The sequence below is a fragment of the Vulpes vulpes genome, chromosome 7 (genome assembly GCF_048418805.1).
Source record: "Vulpes vulpes isolate BD-2025 chromosome 7, VulVul3, whole genome shotgun sequence".
Classification (NCBI taxonomy): Eukaryota; Metazoa; Chordata; class Mammalia; order Carnivora; family Canidae; genus Vulpes; species Vulpes vulpes.
Window position 1 is genome coordinate 2,694,364 of NC_132786.1, and position 22,281 is coordinate 2,716,644.

Genomic DNA, 22,281 nt, shown 5'->3' on the forward strand with positions numbered 1-22,281 from the left:
CTCCTCCCATCATCTTTAGGAGAACTGAGAACCATGGCATGGAAAGTTAAGATGGTGCTTCCTTATGAGTTCACTTAGAATGGGAGGGGGCAAGCCACATATGCTGCAGATGGCCTCTGGCAGCTTTATGAAATCACTGACGCTGGAAGAGACCTTAAAGATGTCCCAGCTTGCCCCTCTTATTTTATAAGTGAATGTGATGAAATCTGGGGAGGGAAAGCAACTGCTCAGCCTAGAATCCTGGTCTTTATTTCTCATGTTGAAAATCATTTTATTAATTTTTTTTTTGTCATTCAGTTATTCCAGCTTTTCACACAGCAGGGTTTTTTCCATTTTTCCATTACAGTATAATTTATGGACAGTAAAATGTGCAAATCGTAAGTGTTCAGTTGAGTAAATGTTTACATATGTGATCACTCCTTGGATCAAGATATAGAACATTTCCACCTGCAGAAGGTTCCTTTGTGCCTTCTAGTCAATATTTCCAATCCCCAGAGATAGCCACTATTCTGACTTCTATCTCTGTGGACTACTTTGGTCTACTTTTGAATGGCATGTAAAAGAAATCAGTATATGCTGTTATAGACATACAGTAACATCTGTGAGGGAATCCTGTCTCTTAACATTTACTCACCTTTTATTGTCCTAAAATGCTTTTGGTTATGTAAACAGGCTGGCAGCTAAAAAGGAGATTCTGAGGGCACACGGGGTTGTAGTGAGGTCTTGAGGAGCCTGTGTTCTGGATTCCACCCGATTTTCAGAGCAGAAGTTGAATCCTAGCAGAGGGACAAGCTATCTCTTTGGGTTTGGCTAGAAGTATCCTGTCTTTGGGAACACTGAGTCAAGGGGGCTAGGGGCAAAGGAACTGCCACAAGAAAGGTGGTTTTAACTTCAAAAGAAGAATCCCTGCCTGTACCAGGAAGTGCAAGTGGAATGAGCCCACCACCTCCTCTACGATCATGAGGGAGAAGAGGAAATGTTGAGCGACAGAGGTCAACTAGTACTCATAAGGGCCACTGTGTGACGGGGCCGGTCAGGAGAGCTGGGTGGCCTTCTAAAGATGCCCCTGGAGTGCGATGGAAGACAGGCAGGGTCACAAGCTCTGTAGAGAGAGGTGTGACTCCATCTGACTGTCTTACTAGCAATTGCCAGCTCTTCCTGAAAATGTCCAAGTCAGGAGACATGGCTGGATGGGTAACATCCAAAGTAACAGGTAATTTTTCATGTCGGGAGGACATCCTACTTTAAAGTCTACCCTTATGGCTCTAGGGTACCTGTGTCATGGATTCAAATGACTGTCCCTTCAGGGAGATGGGCAAAGAAATCTGAGAAATCTAATCTGACATTGTTATTTACTAACTAACTAACTAACTAACTAACTAACTAACTACTAACTAACTATATATTATATATATCAAAGAAATATGTATATTTCAAAAATTATTTATTAAAGAGTGTGTGAAAGCACATTGGGGGGTGCAGAGAGAGAGAGGGAGAAGCAGGCTCCCCACTGAGCAGGGAGCCCGAAGACATGGAGCTTGATCCTAGGACGGTGAGATCATGACCTGACCTGAAGGCAGACACTTAACTGACTGAGCCACCCAGGTGCCCCTATTTGTTTATCTTTATTTATTTTATTTTTTATTTTTTATTTGCTTTTTAAAAAAGATTTTATTTATTTATTCATGAGACACACACACACACACACACACACACAGAGAGAGAGAGAGAGAGAGAGAGAGGCAGAGACACAGGCAGAGGGAGAAGCAGGCTCCATGCAGGGAGCCCGACGTGGGACTCTATCCCGGGTCTCCAGGATCAGGCCCTGGGCTGAAGATGGTGCTAAACTGCTGAGCCACCCGGGCTGCCCTGTTTATCTTTTAATACTTAAAACACAAACAGCTAAATACATTACGTAACTTTAATACAGCACAAATTTTAACATTAAATTACATCTCTGAACTTTTTTTTGGCCTATAATAGTAATTGAAAAACTACACCTAGAAGCTAGAGAAATATTTTTGAATTAAAAAAAATCACACTAATGTTGCTCTTCAGGTTTTCAATTTTTTGATGTATCTTTTTCCTTACGTATTTTAATTACCGAGTAAGAATCATTTTTTAGATCCCAAACCTTTAATACAAACTGGGTTCACAGCTAGACTTGCAAAGTAGTAGAATCACTAAAATTCCTCTTAAATCTATGTTGCTAACCCAGGTTGGCTTAGATAATTAAAAGAAAATTAATACAATTTAATTCAGTGCTAACACCTGAATTGTATTAATAAAAACAATATATATAAAAGAACAAAACCCCTAGATAGCATCCCCACGGCACAACAGTCCAGCTAAGCGGAGTCAGACATTTCTCATGTTTATATAAGTGAAGCTCTTTTAATGTAAAAGTTGTTCCAATTCTGAAATAGTGGAAGATAAATTGCCGTTAGTTTATTTCTTCTGATTCATCAGTTTCTATATATTGCAGAATATTTTCTCTCTGACTTTTTCGAGCATGTGTATTGCAGGAGGCTGCATCTTGGAAAATGAAAGTTTTTCCTTAATACCTTTTCCTAAGATTAACAGGACATTAGACTGCTGCCTCCACATTTTTGGAGAGATATTCCTGCTAAATGCAAATATTTTCTCCAAGTCCTCCCGATAACTGAGAAAGCTCAAACTCGGTGAACACGGGAGCTTATGCTAAAGTATTACAACCGTTTCTGGTTGCTCTTCCTGAAGGTTTCCTAGTCGGTGGACACGTCCTTCAAAAATTTTCCACTGTGTCCTCTGGAATCTCTTTTAAGTTGTTGAGCAAAAATAAAAACTTAATTTGTAACTATCGGAAGTGATGGATGTTAACTAGACTTAGAGTGGGGATCGTTTTGCAATATATAAAAATACTGAAACATTATGCTCAACACCTGCAGCTAATATAATGTTATATGTCAATTATATTTCAATTAAAAAAAGAAAAAATCCCCTCCGTGGTCACTGTTTATCATCAGTCGGTCCTGACAGTTCCCTGATTGCAGCCCGCCTCTCGGGGGCCTGATGTACAAACCTCAGCACCGCAGCCCCCCTTCCCAGTGATGTCGGGGGGCAGCTGGGCTTATTCTTCACTGCCCAGTGCCTCTTCCATTCTATGGCACCAGAGTCTTTGTTCAGCAATGCCCCCCCCCCCCCCCCCCCCCCGTGACCCAGGCTTGCTCTCCCCATGCTTCCTGCTGTCATCATCTGAATCTGAGCACTGGGACATTTAGCTCACAGGCCCTGAGTCCACTCCATCCATTGCCATCACCACCCCGGGGCCTCCTCGGTGGTGCGGGTGACCCGCCAACTCTCTGGCTTCTTCATTATTTCCTGACTTTCTCCGCAGCTCTTTCATACAATCTAGAACCCCACTTGCACGGCCAGACTGTGCATCTCAGACCTTCTCATCACCCCAACTGCTTATCTGTGAAATCTCAAATCCGCAAATTTCACCTGCCATCGTCTGTCCTTCCCACCTTTCAGTGTATTCTTTGTTACTGTCTTGAACACCAGCCCTTCAGTCGGGGAGACCCCTTCCTCCACCCAGATTTCCCGTGGTTCTCCATTTAGACCAGCAGCTCCTTGGTTCATCTCATTCACTCGGCAAACACCTACACGGCACCTGCTACGTGCCAGGCGGTGTGGTGGCCCTGGAGGTGCAATGGTCCATGGAGCTCCGTACGCCTCCCTGCCCTGGTGCATGCTGCAGAAGCACCTCTGCTGCATCCATGCCATGTAGGACCTTGGCGTCCTGAGCACAGAATGTTCTTTCTCATTCATTTTGAGGCTCAGTTACAATGATATAATTTCTAAAGGACTCTTCCTTCCTCTCCAGTCAGAATTAACTGTGTGGCTGCCTCTGGGTAACCCCTGTATATCACTTGTACTCCTAATATTTATTTCATCTCATCCAAAATATGCCAATCTCTTCCGCCAGATTGCATGTACCTCTGGAACGGGGCCACGTCTGATTCTTCTTGAGTTCCTCTTTGGCACACATACAGTAGGCGCTCAATAAATACTGGCTGGAATACCTAGACCGTTATATATTTAGAACTGGATCTGAGACGCGCCAAAACAGCTCCATTGCTTGTGTCATACTTCAAGCTTGGTAGCAATGCCAAGTGCTTGTAGTCCCCCCAGCCCTGTCACGGTCCCCGTTTCGACACTTTCATTTATGCTTCTGTTTGTGCTCTCTTCTCCTCCTAGAATTCTTTCCCCTACTTCTCCATCTAGAAGACGCCTCCACCCTCGCCTGCTCTTTCTGACTTGACTCGGGCATCACCTCAACTTCCTCTTCATGCCCAAGGAGGGTTTGTACCTGTCCTCGGCAGGTGTAGAGTACCTTAAGGTATCACTGCTATTTACTTACTGTATTTTAATGATCGCAAGCACACTCTCTAGAATCAGCTATGTGATCTGTGTGCCCCAGTTTCCTTTTCTGTAAAATGTGGCTACAACTTATTATAAAACCTAAAACTGTTAATACCTATAAAAGCTCTAGAACAGCGCCCGGCACTTAAGAGACCTTAGCGAAGGTCATGTATCTGTACTGCTATTAATGTGTTTATTTCCTTCATTAGGTAAGGATGTTGGGTTCCCTTGTATTCATCTTAGACTCTCTAGGATCTCCTATGGCCCCTGGACCTGGCAGGTGCTCAGTAAATACTGGCCTGATGATGGGACCATGGTCGTGATTGCCATCTTAGCCAGAAAAGGGTTCTAGACAACCCTTCAGGTAACTCTGAAAAAATTAAATCCATGGTCATTACCAGGGGCATATCCATGGTCCTTAGTGAGTATTTTCAGAGCAATATCCTCTGCCATCTCAAAAAAATACCATCAAACACGCAAGCAAACAAAAACAACAAACACAAAGTCATTTCTGAGTTGGAAAGGGACCCGCAGTTTGTGACTCCTTGTCTCCTCCTTACTCTGATCTGTTTCTCTCAGCCCCTTCAGATGTTCAGAGTCTGGATCTCACTCACTTCCACCTCCTTGGGGGTCTCACTCCTTGAGACAGCCCTTCCCTCCCATTCGTCCAAACCCTTCTGGTTCACAAGATTCTCCTCCTTAATAGATATGTGAGCTCAGTTTTCTACCACATACAACAGCTGCACGAACAAACAAAACCACAAAACCAAACCAGAGTTCCCAATCCCTACATTCCTCCCCACTCACCCCACACTGTCTGACTTTTTGACAGTGACCTCTACGTGTTAAACTTGATAGACACTTTATGTCCTATTTTAGTGACCTCGCAGCTCAGTAGTACCACTCTTTTTTGTTGTTGTTGTTGTTCTTCTTCTTGAAATTCTTTCTTCATTCGATCCCGGCATCTCACTGTCTCCCTACTTCTCTGCTCATCTTCCACAAGCTCTTTTGCTTCCTTCTATCCCTTAAATGTGATTTTTGTTCTTGGACATCTTTTTTTTTCCTGTCTCTATACATCTGTTATGGGCAATCTCATTCATGCTGAAGGCACCAAATACTTACTTCCTGATGATTCCCTCAGTGATGATGACTTTGAACTGTATTTCTGACACCAGTCTCTCTGCTGGGATCCAGATTTGTATGTACATCCCCCTTCAGACGTGCCCACCTGGATAGATACTACCCTATCTGGGAGACATGCAAAGATGTCTCAAGATGCCCAAGTGTTGATTGTGTTTTGCCCTCAAACGCCATATTTTTTAGTAAAAGGTGCTACACTTGCATAATAGTCAAAACCAGAAATGTGGTTTCATTCTAGAACCTTGCTCTCTACTTCATCGTGAGAGCCATTTTTTAAAATCAGTGGAATCTACCTCCTACGGATCCCTCACATCTCTACCCCTATGTTGCTGTCTCCCCCTTCCATCCACTCTGCCTCTGTTTTAACATAGGCCCCCATCGGTTCTTGTCTGCCTCTCCATCTTCTCTCTGGTGAACACAAATCTGATGGTGTTCTGACCCTGTTCAGTGTAACTGTTAGGGTCAAGTCAAGCCAAGTCTGTCCCCTGAGCCCAGAGTGCATGGAGTGCTCTGCCCCTGCCAGCCCATCTGGCTCCAGCTCTCTGCTCCCCAACACAAGGCTCCCCAAAACACAGGCCGCTCCCTTGGGAGCCCTTGGGTTCCATCCCCCACACCCTCACTCACTGGTGTGCTCCTCCTGCCACGTTTTCCTTCCTGATCCCCATTGCTCTCCTACCTCCTTCACCTGAGTGGCTCCTGCTCATCCATCACAATTTAATTAAAGCATCACACTCCATGGGAAGCACTCCTTGTTTTCCGGTCAGGTTTGGATCTTCCCCCTCGGAGCTCTCCACCACCTCAATGCATTTTAGGAGGTGGTGTGGTCTCGTGTTAACAGCAATGACTCTGGGACAGAGCAAAAATGTTTGGGGTCAGGCACCAGGCCTGCCGTTCCTAGCTAGGTGATCTTGGCAACTTACTTGCCCTGGGCCTCAGTTTCCTCATTTGCAAAGTAGAGATGTTAATGGTAGTGCCCGTCTCAAAGGCTGGTGGGCAAGCAAGTGAGATGATTTTACAAAAAGTCCGAGGAGCAGCGCCTGACACACAGGGAGCCTGAATAAAGCCGAGCTATTTTTGTTATTATCGTAACTACTGATTTTCTTGTCTACTTTCCAAAACAGACAGAGAGAAGTCTGATTTCCCTCTGAGGGACAGGAGCCATGCCTACTCCGACTACGTTCCCTCGGCACGTCGCACAGCATCTGGGACATTGTAGGTACTCAATAGACAGTCACTGAATGAATGAACAAACACACAGAGTGCGTGAGGGACGGCCTTAAAATCTCACCTGTGAAGTATGCTAATGAACAGCATCAGTCTGATTTTCTCTTGCATGTTTTTTTTTACTTGCACAGTAAGATGTTGATGGTATCTCATTAACTTAGTATAACTGACTCACTGTTCTTAGAGTCAAGACTCTCCTACTCCTGACAGGAGGGCACGATGTAGTTAATTAACAGAAATGTTATTCTGGAAGCCATGAACTGTGTAGGCATGAACTGTGACAAAATTCCTCGGAGACACAAGCAGAGAAACAAAATCTGAATTCCTATCAGAGAGAGATCAGAAAGCCTACCAAGTTAAAAGGGGGGAAAAAAAACCCCACGTAGAGACAGTTTTTACAAGTGTGACTTTAGGAATCCTCTTCCCTGAGCTCCCTGGGTGAGAAAACAGGTGTGCAGAGTGCCTCAGGTAGGAGAGACAGAGACAGAGAGACAGAGAGAGGTGCCGGGGAGAGGGTGCTCCACCTCCCACTGCCCGTGCACCCTGCAGCCGTGTCATACACGATGCAGCTCCATGTGGCCCTATTTCCCTCCATGTCCTTCATGGAAGCATCCCTTCCTGTTTGCTTTGAAGAAGTGCTTCTCAAACACGGAAGCCTGCCCCTTTTTTTTCCTCCCCTCAGTTCCTCTGCACCTCACTGGAGATGTTCTATCATGATGGGTGAATATCCCATAGCTCTGCACTGGGGGATCCCAGCCACCCTTAGTAACTGTCAGAAGACCCGGAGGACTCCGAGCAGAGGCCCGCCCGGAGCACGGATGTGCCATGCTTCTTTACCAGAGGGAAACTCCATGACAAAACGAGGCTATCATTCTCCCTTTGCACAGAGTTTTCATATGACGGAAAGACTGGGGAAACTTTGAGAGCATCTCGGAAGATCCTTCATCATCAGAAATAATTGGAATTCTATTATGCAGGAGCTGAGGAGAAACCCTTGCTTGCTCCGTCTACACTTGGTCTGTCTCCTTTCCAACCCTGGCTCAGGCTTATGAAATAAGGACAAGGTGAAACTAAGTAATTTTATGGAAGCGTGTAGAATTACTCAAATATGGATCGTGAGCTTTCTCTTTGAAAATATATAAAATACATGAAATATATAAAATACAACGTGGAAGTTGGAAAACAGTTTAACTGTGCAAGGTGAAAATCCCTTCAAGATAATTCCAGTCCACAATTCATGTAAAGGGAGGATGACTATTCACTTTTTTTTTTTAAAGATTTTTTTTTTAAAAGTAATCTCTACACTGAAAGCGAGGCTTGAACCTACAACCCTGATCAGAGTCACAACTCTACTGGCTGAGCCAGCCAGGTGTCCCCGACTATTTGTTAACTTTTTAATTCTAGGGTTAGAATATTCTCAGTCTTCCCTTTCAATCAGATCTGGCTGGATTAGATCTGCAATGAGCATCCTCAGGAATATGATAATGACACCTCCTAGAGGCTGAAATAAAAGCTTTATGAGTATCCATATTCTATTATCATAACAGCCCTACAAATTACCACCCCCATTTTACAGATCAGAAAATCGGGACTCAAAGAGATTAAGCAATCTATCCAAGGACTTAGATTTCCACCTGAGAATATGAATTTCAAAGACCGCTAATCACGATCCACTATTTTACAAAAAGAATCCCATGGGATTAGAGCAGAAAAACATTGCCCGAGATTCCCCTTTTAAAAGACCACATTGCATAATCACATCTATGAAAAGAGAAAAATATTCCATCAGATATTTCTGGGGAATGGGTTTGGGAACATGATGGGTCCAGACCCAGTGACTCAGGCCCTCAGGAATAGGGTACAGACTAGCAAAAAGAGGACTTTTCGATGTGGGGAGGGATATACTGATATTTTGTGGAGGGACACAGGGACCTTGACTTGTGTGCCCATTCTTGTTCTGGTCACGTCTGTCACCTATGCTGACTCTTTCTTGGTCTGAACAGCTAAGAGAGCCTTGCAAATATTCACCAATCCTGGGAGTTTATGGATCGTACATTCCAGAACCTGAACTTCTGGCCTGAGGATAAAATGGCTCGGGAATAAGAAGAACTGCCCTTCTCACAGTTGGCGAACCCCTACCTTCCACAGATGGCATTTCCCAAACCACAGGACCTCGTGAGGGTCTTTGGGATCCAAGGCAAGCCGGGCTGAGCTAGGCAACATCTGCTCTTGCTCTGGTTATGATAGTTTCTGTGCCCTTAGTGAAATAAATTCAGAAGGGAGACCTTTAGAGGGTATGTGGGTTTGGGGCCTTTTCTGGAAAGCTGCAGACTCAAGCGTTTCTTCGTATAACCCAATGCTGTCTCTGCTGCTTCATTAACTCATACAGAGTTATTAATTTTAATTTAATTTTAAATTAATTAATTTTTAGTATCCCTCTTTTTAGTTTTTAGTATCCCTCTTTTTAATTTTTTATTATCCCTCCCAGTCCCTTATGTTTTACTCCCAACCACTTTACACAAGTCTCTGTCTCTCATCTTCTTCCTCCAATTGCCTTGCCTGGGAATCTCTAACTGTGCCGGTTTCCTCTGCAGCAATCCGAGGGCAGAGGGGCCAAGGTCTTTCTCAAGTCTGTGTATCTACCTTCCAGCACCATTTCCAGAACAAAGGCTGCCATTGATGTTGGGATCCAGGGACATTAGGTTATCAGGGTTGGGATCTGCTGGAAGGGACAAAAGAGGCTGTTCACGAGTTGACAGAGAGTTTATACTCACATTTCAGCTCGAGTTTGATGAAATCTGTGTTGCCCAGGTTTTCCAGAAACACTCCTCGGGGGATTAATGTCTTGAAGTAGAAAGAAATGTCGGCACTCGTCTCCCCTTGGAAAGTAGAGAAGTGCAGGTAGGATGATGGGTTTGGGAAGGAGGCGGCATTCCAATAATTCCCTGTGGAAGGGGAGAAACAGGGTTATTTGTACCTTCATCATGGGAGGTACAAGAAAGCCATTTCTTGAGTTTTGCCAAGTTTCCATTGGCAGTAACTCTTGTGCCCTCGCTTTCTGCTGCACATCACCACACAAAAGCCCCCTCCAAATTTTTGGCTTTCCAGAAGTTCTACATGTGTGCGTAAGAGACTGTTTTATTAATGATGGAAAGTTGGGGAGCAACCCTGGAGGAGAAAATGGAGGGAAGCCCCTGGCACTACCATGTGCGGCGGCGCGGGGGGGAGGGGGTGCTGTTTTGAACTCACGCACATGTACCAGTGGCCGAAGTGTGGTGCAAGAGGCACCTGGGCTAAACCCAGAGGTATAGGATAGGAATGAGGCCTTTGGTCTTCTGCTCTTGCTTCTCATCCATTTTTGTCTTTGAATAAGCAGCACCTGCTCAGATGCTGGGTACAGGTGCTGCAGGAATAAGGTGTGGGGAGAGGTGGAAGCTCTGGGGAGTGGGGAGCTGAAGAAAAGGTGGATGAGCAGGCAACCAGGCAAGGCCAGTCGTCTTCCCACCCCTCCCAGTCCAAACCTTCACAGGCAAGGGAATGTCTCCCCTGCCAACCTCTTCCTGCGGATTTCAGGTGAGGGGGTAGGGAGCGCTGAGCTGAGCCCAGCTACGGGCTCTCAACCAGCCTCTACCCTTGAACTCATGGGGAAGACACAGTTGTACACCCCGTCCCCTGCCACCTGCTCACTTGGTGGGAGGCAGTGTCCCCAGGAGAGAAGCAGTTCACAGGGCAAAATAAAAACACCCAGCTCTATGACTCACATTCCATTAGAACAGATGGACCGAGAATTTAATACAACCAGGAGCTGACTCTTGACTTTATCTCCAGGGGAGAAAGTCCTTATGAATGTGAACATTTCTGAGTATGTTTATTATCGACGCTAAGGACTAAAATACAGGAGCGTGCTTTAGAGTAGCTACTGAAGCCTTTCCCTTTAGTCCCAACCCCCTGTTAACATCACCAGGTTAGGCCCAAAATGGATTCACTCATGCTAAGTCCCACATCAACAAACCAAAACTTAAGGAAGTTTCAATACCCTGATCTCCCACAAAAGGAAGGCTTGAGGGAAAAGCCAAAAGGCTTTTGTCTGCTCAGCACACTTTACCTGACTGGGCCCCGTGCCCCCTCTTTGCTCCCCACAAGGGAAGTGACCCCGCTTTAGCCAATCAGCATATGCCCAGGGCAACTTCCTTGTTCTCGCTCACTTTGGTCTAGAAAAATTACTTCCTTCCCATAGCTCGTCAGGGATACTTTCTATCTGCTAGATTAGATGTTTCCTGATTCATGAATCACTGAATAAGACCCAACGAGGTCAGTAAATTGTCTGTGCAAAATTTTCTTCTTACATCTGAGGTTTTTTTTTTTTTTTTTTGCTTTTTACTGATTTTTGCTGTATCTTCCCTTCAAAGAACACAATCAATTAAGTTCACTCAAATCGTTTTTATTCCTGCATTTTTTCCTTTTTTTCACGCAAAGTATGCACATATGCCATAATAAGTTCAACTGCTATTTTTTAAAAAACATTTTATGTATTTATGTGAGAGAGAGTGAGAGACAGAATGAGCACGAGCAGTGGGGAGGAGTAAGGGGAGAGGGAGAAGCAGCTTCCCCACTGAACAGGAAGCCCAATGTGGGGCTTAATCCCAGGACTCGGGGGATCATGACCTGAGCCACCCAGGTGCCCTCAACTGCTATTCTTAAATAAACTATTTTTGTGCTGGTACTGCTATACTTAAACTATAATTTTGAATTAAATATATGATGTTGTTATTTACTGAGATATTTAAAAATCCTCTCATTCAATTCATGTTGTTTTCATTCTCAGCGATACCCAGTATATAGTGACACGTAGATAAGTGAACGGCAATTTATAACCAGTGAGTCAGTGCAAAATGTTCATAAATGTCTTCATTAAGGTAAAACAGTGGTGGTGGTGGTCAAACCTATTATTTAAGGGGTCCCAAAAGTCTAAGTGGAGTTTTGAACTATTTTTTTTTTTAATTGCAATATCTGATGGGCACTGAGGTGGGCACTTGACGGGATGAGCACTGGGTGTTATTCTCTATGTTGGCAAATTGAACACCAATAAAAAATAAACTTATAAAAAATAAATAAATTGCAATATCATAGCTTTCAGCAGTAGAAAAATAGACTAGTTTCTTCTTGGGAAGAAGAATATGGCATGATGTTGGTTAGACTGATATTCTGAAAAGAAAGAATCTTAATGATTGTGTAAGTTGCTATCATCTGAGGGCCGAGTCCTCTTCCTGACTCAAGATCTGGTGAATATACTGTGAGGGGACGTAGGGCTCACCTTTCCCTGCTGTCTGAGCACGAAGGTCTCTCAAGGGAAAACCTAAATCAAACTAGAAGTTGCAGCCCTCTCACCCACCAGAGTTCTGGGAGGAATGAAGCCGGGTCCCCAGGGCCTGGAGGATGCAGCTCCTCGTAATGGGGTGAGAGCCCTATACCAACCGAGGAGGTTGCGAGGATCAGAGTCTTCAGCCACTCTTGAGCCTAACGCAAACCAATTCTGTCTCTTTAGGCCGAATGCCCAGGACATGAACGTAATTAACATTTTAAAGCTTCATTCCAATCAGGTGCATTCCCGTTTCCTGAGGTGGTGATGTATTTAACGGAAGGGCAGTTGTCTAAAATGATTCTAGAAACAGGAAAGCTAAAAGTAAAACATGTCAGTATTTATTTGAGGTCCAGCGCCGGTTATTCAGACAGAAATATCCCCGGAGAAGAGAAGGGCAGTTTAATCAGGTCTTCCAGTTTGATGAAAGATCCCTACAGACCACAATTCCATTTGTCCTAACTCTATGCTCACTAAGCAACTTCGAACTAATTTAGCCTTTTGAATAGACATATTCGCGGGGAAATGGAGTCTTGTGCAAATGGCAGTTACCAGTCATCCTCCCGGAAATGTCTGGGTTCTCTCTTGGTATCTTTGGTGCTGTCACTTGCTGTATGTCCCAAGTCCCTGGATGAACGGGCTAAGTCCAGATTCTTGATCGGCAGCAGGGAGGCCCCTCTCGGGACCTGACTGGTGGGGTCAGAGCTGAGGTGCTGAAGGGGGGCCAAAGGGCACGAGCAGAGGACATCAGAAATTCTATTTAGTGGTCCCTCATGGAATTGGTTAAGGAAACAGGGATACGTGGTGCGAAGGTTTTGATGAGCAGGGTGGGCAATAAGAAAGTTTGGTTGCCACTGCTCCAGACCCTGATGAACTGTTCTAGTGAGTCTGTAGCTCAGTTTCTGGGATTCCGGGTTATAACAAAATAAGAAGCGTGCTTTTTTTTTTCTTCTTCTTCTAGTGCTCACTGTGCTTCGTAAGGCAAGGAGCTTACAGCATTATTATTGTTTACTCTGTTCCCAACTGACCATAAGCTCCTGGAAAGCTGGGAGAAAACCATTTCATCTCTGTAACCTTTGGCCCCAGAACTTAGTAAGTACTCAATAAATAATTATTAAACCAGTGAATAAGTGAATAGCTGCCCCCTCAGTTACACCCAATTCCACTCCATATGCAAAGTCCTCATGGGACAAAATCTACTTTATGGTAACCTGAGTATTGAAGATACTAAATAAAGATAAATAAAAGCTGACACTACTTTAGCACCTCCTGATAGCGGGGCCCTGCCTCCACTAGCACCCTGTAATTTTTCTTACCTGTGACTTCATTTCTATTTTTCCCTACAGACCTCATTGAACAGTGCTCCGCATTTGCAAGACTGATGGTCTCATAACCTTAAGATTATTGAAATAGCCGCAATTTGTACTTGCTATCAAGGTCAGGGCTATAGAGGGGAAGGTGATATTGGATGAGAATACCAAGTTGGAAATAAGAGATTTCGCTGTACGGCAAGGACTGGTGTCTCAGCAGGTGTGGACAGGCAAAAGGGGGCAAGGCTGGAAGGTGTGAAGCAGGACAGAAGTACATATCTGAGGCCAGAGGGGCCAGTCAACAGCCACAGAATGACGAGGCAGGTACAGAGATGAGGAGGGCCCCAGCCGAGGGCTGCACGACAGTAATGATCAAAGGCTGGGCAAGATGGCGGGCATGAGGTGGAAGGCTCCACCAGCTTGAAAACCACTTGGCCATTTAGGAAGCTTTTTGAATACATCGTGGGCCGGGCCTGGGCTCATGTCCTGAGGCGAGAGAGCCAGCAGGTACCTCCAGCCAGTGCAGGAGAGTGGGGCTGGGCCGACCAACCAGGCCCTCAGTATCCCTACAAACCTCAGTGAGTCGCTAATAAAAAATGCAGCATCATCCATTCATCCAAATTCTTTAGCAGCTCTTCAAACTCACCGATGGTTATTTGGTGTGGGATTCTGACTTCAAACATTCCAAGGATCTTTTCTGTTGGGCAGTCTTAAAGAATTTCAGACTAAAATGGAAACTCTCACCCACGGGCCCCCAGGAAAATAAAACTTACAGACTTTACAGACTGGCTGACTGATTTCTCATAAATGCCCGATTTACAGACATCTGATAATATTGCAATGGGGTTGCTTGGTCAGGGGCTACAGCATGACCACCTCAGGAAATTTTTGCTTATGGTTTCCAGACGCATGAACAAGAAATGACTTAGGTTGGGTTGGTCTTGAAAAATAAGCTGAATTGAGCTTTGTTTGTCTGACCGGACTGGTTTTGTGTGCTTAGGGAATTTTCACAGCTGACCTCTGTTTGTTTTTTATTTTAACAGAACTAACTGGACTCTCTCCTCTCCTTATGCCCTGGCCCATAAACACAGCCTTCCCCAAACCCTCAACAGATGCCTGGAGCTTGCTATGGTCTGGGTGTCCCAAATCACAATTCCTCTGCTATTCCCAAATAAACTCCTCTTTTTTTTTTTTTTTTATAATTTTGAGCTTGCTTTGATTTACCTTTTTTTTTTTTTAAGTTGACAGCAGCAATTAATTATAAGCCTAGTTTTAATCTCTAACCAGGTCTTACAGGTACATAGTTTTGAACAGTCCAGTAGTGGACTGAGGGGACATAGGGACGTTACAAAATGCAACTCCCTGCTCCACCCCTCCCACCACAACCCCTACATTTTTAACTCTTTCAGTTATATCCTTGTACTTGTAAAATATATATGCCGTTATGTATTAATTTTTGCATTTTAGATACATTTGGTCTACTTTCTGAAAGCAAAATAAAGACTGAGCATTTTTTATAAGCACATCTCCTTCCCTTTCTCCATATTCCCCCAAACTAGCAAACTCACAGATTTTTGTTTATACTGAAATTCATTTTTAGTACTATGTATTAGTTACTAGTGAGCCAACTAGTAAAATCTAATTATATTTTCTTTTGTGTATAATTTTTTTTTGTTTTTCTAGACTCAATAATTACCTATTTTTTCATTGGCTTGGTTTTCTTTGTACCTGTCATAAATTCTCTCCAAATCCTTCAACCCATCTATAACACTCTTCCCACAAATGTTTGCAACATGACACACATTGAGTAATCTAGTGGCCCCCTTTTTGTCCCTTGGAGGTACCTTCTCCAGCTTCTGTCTTCCTACTGCCCTGTGGGCTGACTCTTCTCGGGGTTGTTGCACAGCCCCCATCCTGGGACCTGTCTCTTGCCATGACTGCAGGCCGTCCTTATGCTACTTTTCAGTATTAAATGGCCAAATTTCTGGACCCTGTGACTTTGGGTGATCCCTCTCTCTGGGTCTACACCTTCATTTCCATAGGCACATCCACCTGTAGCTTTTTCAGAAAAGGAATTGTAGGAGGTCAACTTTCCAGATCCTTGCTTTTTCTGAAGTCATTATTCTACTTTCACACCTAATTGGGACACTTCAGAAAATTACCCTGCCATGGAATTTTAAAGGCATTTCTTCATTATCTTCAAGCTTTCTGTGTTGTCACCGAGAAAGCTAATGCTTTCTGATTACTACATCTTGCACGTAACTGATGGGGTTCAAGACGCGCTCCCTCCAAATATGGCATCTTAGCAAATTGAATATTTTGAGCTGAAGGAATATAAGAAATGGCAGGTGTGGGAAGGACTCTCTGACCCTCCCCTGAAGCAGGTCATAGACCTGAGGTAACGTGTCCTCTCTCTCCCTGAGAAAAGGAACATCATCATCTCGAAAGGCAAAGGAACCTGTGAGGAATCAGAACATTTTGCTGAGTTTCGACCAGCTTACCGCACGTCGCTCATACATGGTCCTATCACGTCTTTCCACGACTTTCTACTATTCATCAGCCTTAGTACAGAATCACTCAAGTTTAACCATTTCATTATGAAGGCTCCCATGTCATGTAAAACTTACTTTATGTAAATTGTATGCTTTCTTCTGTTAATCTGTCTTTGTCAGTTTAATTTTTAGATCCAGCCAGGAACCCTAAGAGGACTGAGGACAGCTTTTGCCTCTCCTATATCATTTGTACCTTTTTGTCTCTGGAAACTGTCAGGATATTTAACTCCCTTAAATGAAACTTTGTACAGCTGCTTGGTATGGATCTCTTCCCCATGTGAGGTCTGGGGATTTAATTTTTCCAATCCTTCTTTCTCAAATACCTATTAGTTTTATATTTACCTTTATTTCTCTTACTCTTTTGCATTCCTAATTTAGATCTTTCTTCTTTGTGCTTTACTTTTTTGGACATTCCTTCAGCTTTATTTTCAGCATTGCTATTGTGTTTTTATTTCAGCAATTACATCTCTCACCTCCAAGTATTATTTCTTGTTCCCTGATGGTCCCCCTTTTTATAGCACTCTGTTCTAGGTTGTTTGTTGCTACTATTACTACTATTGTTATTAGTTTTTGATGCAATATCTTATTTGAGAAAATAAATTTCATTTTAAAAGGTTTTCTTCTGCTTTCTGCATTATCTCTGTTTCTTCTGAGATCTTCTTCCTTGCCCTATTGTTAGCTTGGACTCTTTGTTTCATGAGGTCCCTGACATCACCTTCAATGGTTGGTGAGTCTTTCGTATCCATTCATGCTGACTGGTGAAGTACTAGCAAGTGGACTGGACTCTGTGAATACGTGGTCTGGGGGTGGTGGTGGCTTCATTGATGACTGGGCTTTCCTACAATGTGGGGAGCTTCCTATCTCATAGAGGGGCCTCCAAATATCAACATCTGTGACCTCTTTTGGGACATAGATCATTCGATTTCTTGGGAGGAGGAATCTTCCAACTTTTTCATGAGGAATATATATGTGATGGTCAGTGTTCTGGTTGCTCAGAGAGGGAGGTGGAGGGGGTTCATAGTTAGATAGGTAGGTAGATCTCCATGTCTTCTGTTTTAATGGAGGAGTTTTCACTCCTTTTTCTTTGGTGCCTACTTCTGGAGTGTTAACCTCTCACCTCCTGCTTGGGTGAACAAGAGAGCCATTGGCATGATTGGAGAACGTGAATGGGGGGTATAGCTGATGCTACAGAGACTTCCAACCAGTTTTCTGTGAGCCTCACCCCACAGGGCCTCCTGCCCACTCCCATTCCTAAACCTGCTAGAGTTTGCTTCGCATCTGCCTGTCCACAGTCTGGACTCATGGGTCTTCCCGTACTGTAAGGAAAGAAGCAGCTGAACATGTGACATGCCAGAGGTACCCCTGTGACGGTGGTGGTAGCAAGAGCAAGGAGTGCTGCGGAGCTGGGCTGGAGAGGACGGTGGGGTGACAGTAAATGATTCTCGTGGGGGCTGCTTTGGTTTGTCACGTGGCGAAGCTGCCATGTGCTGGACCCCATGCAGGCTCTAGAGTCTGGCTCTGCTACCCATCCCCACTGGGTGACTTGGGACATGTTTCTTGATCTTCCTCAATCTCCATTTCCTCATTTGTGCAATGGCATAACAATGCAACGTCTTTTATTTGTTGTTGAGAATCACAGAAGATAATCCGTGACATGCATTTAGCAGAGTGCTGAGCACAATGTAAGTGTTCCACATGTTACTATTACTGTTACTAACACCAAGAGGACAATAATTGCTTTGGTGTCACTTGCAGTCACTGTCTGAGGGCTTAGCCAGGGAGTGGGGGAGGATGGGAAAGCAGTTTCTTCTGAAACAGGTATAGAGGAAGTCAGCAATCCTCAAGGCCCCTCCCGAGGCTTCCGTACCCCGTGGGTGAATTCTCTAAGGGGGAGCAGCAAACCACCCCCAGCTAAATTGAGATAACCTCCAATTCAGACTTCTCCAGCCAGGTGGCTCCTCTCAGACTCATACCTATGTCTGCCCTTTGGCTTTTTCTCTTCTCACCCCTCTGCTCATTGGCTTTCAAAACTGTGTGCTCCCTGTTTCTTCGTCTCCTTACTGACTTAAAAAACATTCCTTCAGGACACATACACACAAATGGGAGTCACTTTGAGCCTTGGTAATGTGATAAATAGTTTTGTAGAGCAGCCATTGAACAAAAATCTGATGAACAAGGGAGCAGCTGAGCATCTAAGAAAGTGGATAATCTATAGATGATCTCACTCGAACAAAGGTATGCCAGAGGTACCTGTAGGCTTTCTTCCTGTTTCCTCAGTGGTAACTAGGTAACTAGTTACTAGGTAAGTAGATAAGTAGGAAAAGGTGAAGAGCCAGTGGCTGGAAGACTGGGCATCTGGCCGACCAGGAGGAGACTGCACGTGGGCTCTCCAGCTGTGGGCCGTGGTTTGGTGAGGCCATGGCTGCGGGTGTGGTTGGGATGCCAATGGCTCTCACAACCAGCAGTTTCCTCAGAGCCATCCAGTGGCCCAGTGCTGGGACCACACTGTAGCTACCGTCTTTGCTGTAAGTGCTATGCAGTTTTTAATGTAAATAGGAGTTCTGAGGAGACAAATTACTCTGAAAATTTTTAGTGACCCCAAGGTTAGACATTTGGGTACTCTCTGAGTTATGCAATGAGCCTTCTATTGTTTACCAGGGGCTGGGTGCTATTTACAACAATAAGCCAGATGGCTCCATTTGCATGTAGATTTGAGTCTATTTGTAGAGGTGTCCTTATGGGTAGAAAAAAAAATGACTTCCTTAATTAAACCATTTTGTACATTCAGGAAAGGTAAAAGTAGCTTTGTTCAGCTCCCAGCCTGATTTTATACGGCAAGCTCAACCTCAAAATGAAGGGCTCCATGTTAAAATGTTAGTAAGTGGCAAGGTGTCACCCTCACTAGCAAGTCTTTTCTGTTGCCACAACACGCAGAGCTCGTGGGCGGCGTCAACAATGCAAATCTTTCACCTTGTGTCTCCCTATGGTTTGGTTCAAGAATGGGGTCAGGATGCCGCAGACAAAGAGGATAGAATAGTCAAACACCTGAAGTCACGATGCTCCCTGCACCTGCTGTGAGCTGACCAGTAGCCCCATCGTGGGGGATGTGATGAAGCTGGGGTGTCCTAATCAGTCGTGGAAAATCACATGTTGAATCTGTCAACCGTGTGTATAAAACACTGTAGTATTAAAGAGGTAATTTTATTTTATTTTGAATGCATGGTTCTGTGTACTCGGATATTTGGAGATGGGGAGCAGGTCTCAAGCTCTCCAGAGTCTCCATGCTAGATCCCTAAACCTCCTCACGCTTTCATTATTGGGACTGTGAGTCATGCCTAACCAGTTACACTAGTCACCTTAAGTATAATGGGATTCAAAGGCAAAAATTATTACCCAGAAGTGGAGAAATGAATAACTTAGTTTTGTAAGGGCAATAGCTATGCCCTCTGCTCTTCCTTCATATTTCTGTCTCGGGTAAACTCTTACGGTCTCTATGTGATCGATTCCGAAGGCCGGAACAGCAAGCCTGAATGTCTCCCCCAAGATTGAAGGATTGGACGAAGATCTGTCTGCTTTAGCAAAAATGAGACTGTTGCATCTGGAGGCTGGAGCCCACATTCACATCCCTACATGCAGGCTGAAATTAAAAATATTTAACAAGTCGTGTAGTACACAGGAGTGGCCGTGACAGAGCTACTCCGGGGACTGCCTGACTTTCAAATGCTTGCGCATCCGTCCCACGGATAAATCAGCTTTTTTTTCTTTTCCTGAGTGATTTCATTTCCTTTCATGATTTCAAAGTGCTAGCCACAGACCGGTGGTTCTGCAATTTATGCACAGTTAGGTCGCTCCTTGGAGTTGGAGATTAACCTCTGGGTTTCTTACTGGACAGCTTCACTCTGACCTACAAGTGCTGCAAACTCTAAATGACTGGAAGTGAGCATAGATTTCTTCCAAATTCACTCTGTCTGCAGTCTTCTCCACTTGGAGCTGTTCCCACTCTGCCACTCAAGCCAGAAACACGGGAGTCGTTCCTCTGAATCCACCCCACCCCCGAGGCCTGGCACCTGCACCCCCGAAACACTCCGCAGGTGTGTCCTCTCCTTGCTACTCCTTCTGCTTCCCAGGGCTCAGGCCATCACCTGTCGCCTGGACCACACGGTGACTTTCGGTTCTGCTTCCAGTGTTGTTTATCTTGGATCCGGTCCTCGTAGAGCCAACAGGGGAGTCTTTCCAGGATGCACAGCTGGCAGTTTCTCTCTCAGGAATAAAACCTCCAGCGGTTCCAGATGCCCGTAGGATACCTTGCAAACTCCTGGATGTGGCAAATCAGGTGTCAGCCTTTTTCTCCAGCCTCCTCGCCCCCTACCCCGGCCTCAGAACGTGTGCCCGACAGCTCGCAGCTGCTGACTTCCTACCACCCCCCATGCTGTGTGTGGACTGCATGTCTTTACTTGCATGGGTGCCTCCTTCGGGCCCATCCTTTTCTCCAACCTCGGTGGCCTTCTGGCCCCTGCCCGGCAGGGTGTGGCACCCTGTCCCTGTGCTCCCACTCTCCTGCTGCATCTTGGATCTAGCACGGCACTTAACTTACTGCATTATTAGAATTACTTTCATGGGCTCCTCACTTCTGCGCAGCGATGAATTTCAGGGAGCGGAGATTATATTTTCTATTTCTTTCTACCTGCAATATCCAGCCTCGTGCACAGATTTGTTCAATATGTATTTCCTGAGTAAGTAAAAGCAAACAAAAGCATTCTTAAAAGAGATTGAACCATTGGTAATCTCACTACTAGTTCTCACCACCCCTTGGTGACCATCTACCAAACCTACCTTCTCTAGTTTCCGAATCAAAGAGTTACATAGCCCATTCAGGTGGGATTTTTTATTTTGTTTTGTTTTTGTTTTTCTGTTTCTTTGCTTGTTTGGTTTGGCATTATTTACTTGGACTTTTGAGCACATTCAACATTTCCCATCTCAGCGATCTGAGACGCACAGGCCCTCTTCCAGACCAGGGGGTGGTCAGCAGGCCCTCATGGTGCTCTCATGGTTCTTTTTTTAAATATATATATATATATATATTTTTTAGGATTTTATTTATTTACTCATGAGAGGCCCAGAGATAAAGGCAGAGACACAGGCAGAGGGAGAAGCAGGCTCCCTGGGGACTCGATCCCCAAACCCGGGATCATGCCCTGAGCGGGAGGCAGACGCCCAACCGCTGGGCCACGCGGGTGGCTCTCTGGTGATTCTGAGGGCTGCCGGACTCATGGCTGTCACTTCTGTCTCTACAACGTCTCCCTTACGGTTTCTACTGCCTCTTATCTTTTCCTCTCTCCCTACGATGGTAATTCATGCCCTCATACCATTAGGCTCCCGTTTTATCATCTGCCCTGTTGCCATGAAGAATGGCCATGGCACAAATACAAAAGACCGTGATGTATTTAGCTGTACTCTGCCGCTGTGCCGAGCAGGAGTGCTATAATGTGCAGCAGCCCTCCCGTATTGATAGACTACAAACCCCCCAGAGCCCCACATCCATAGAAAAACAGATTTTATATAAAATCCATTAGGTGAGTAAAATGTGGAGAAAAGCCGCCCATTTCAGCAGAATGGTGGATGTGAACACTGGAAGGATCTCTGCACAGCGGAGTAATGGATTGATATGAGCCACACAATTATGTTACACAAATCAAAGTTTCCTTTTTGTGCTCTTTTCATTACAGGAAATAAAAAGATTCACACGTCCCATTCATAGATACTGTCTTTTTCCTACTGAAAACTAACACAGCCCCCCCCTTCTTACCCCTTGCTCCCCTATCTCGAGGAGACAGATCAGTAAAGCAGGAAAAACAAATTGCGCTGCAAAGAGGAGGTGGGGAAACGGGGATACAAGCATTTCTAACCTCAGTTTCTTTATTTGTAAAATAGGAAACCTAATTCCTCCGTCACAGGGCTGTTGTCATGATGCGAAGCAAAGGCGTCACACAGAAGCTCTTCGAAATTCCAAAGCACTATCGAAGGGCAAAGACGCCTCTTTGGGCCTCTACTTATTGTTAATCATAGAAAAACGACAGATCCTTGTATATGTTAGGGTGAGAGAGCTGGCCTGGACTTATCCAGAGTGCGCTGCAGTCTCTTAACATCCCAAAAATACTCGAGAGAAAGGGAATGCAGTTGAGAGAGAGCCCAAACACAAATTCCGTTCAGTGGCTAAGTGAAAATAATTTCCCGTGTAAAAATAAATAATGCATCAAAGCCGACATGGATGTTCAGACTTTCAGGGTAAAAA

The 22,281-nt window shown here is 44.7% G+C and overlaps 1 protein-coding gene across 1 annotated transcript in view; it reads right to left on the reverse strand.

Moving 5' to 3' along the window:
- CNTNAP2 (contactin associated protein 2) overlaps positions 1–22,281 on the reverse strand; it is a 1,945,511-nt gene that overhangs the window by 249,072 nt on the left and 1,674,158 nt on the right. Inside the window, exon 16 of the mRNA XM_072762802.1 lies at positions 9,543–9,713. Within this exon, the coding sequence (XP_072618903.1) occupies positions 9,543–9,713 (171 nt within the window). The remainder of the gene's footprint in view (positions 1–9,542; positions 9,714–22,281) is intronic.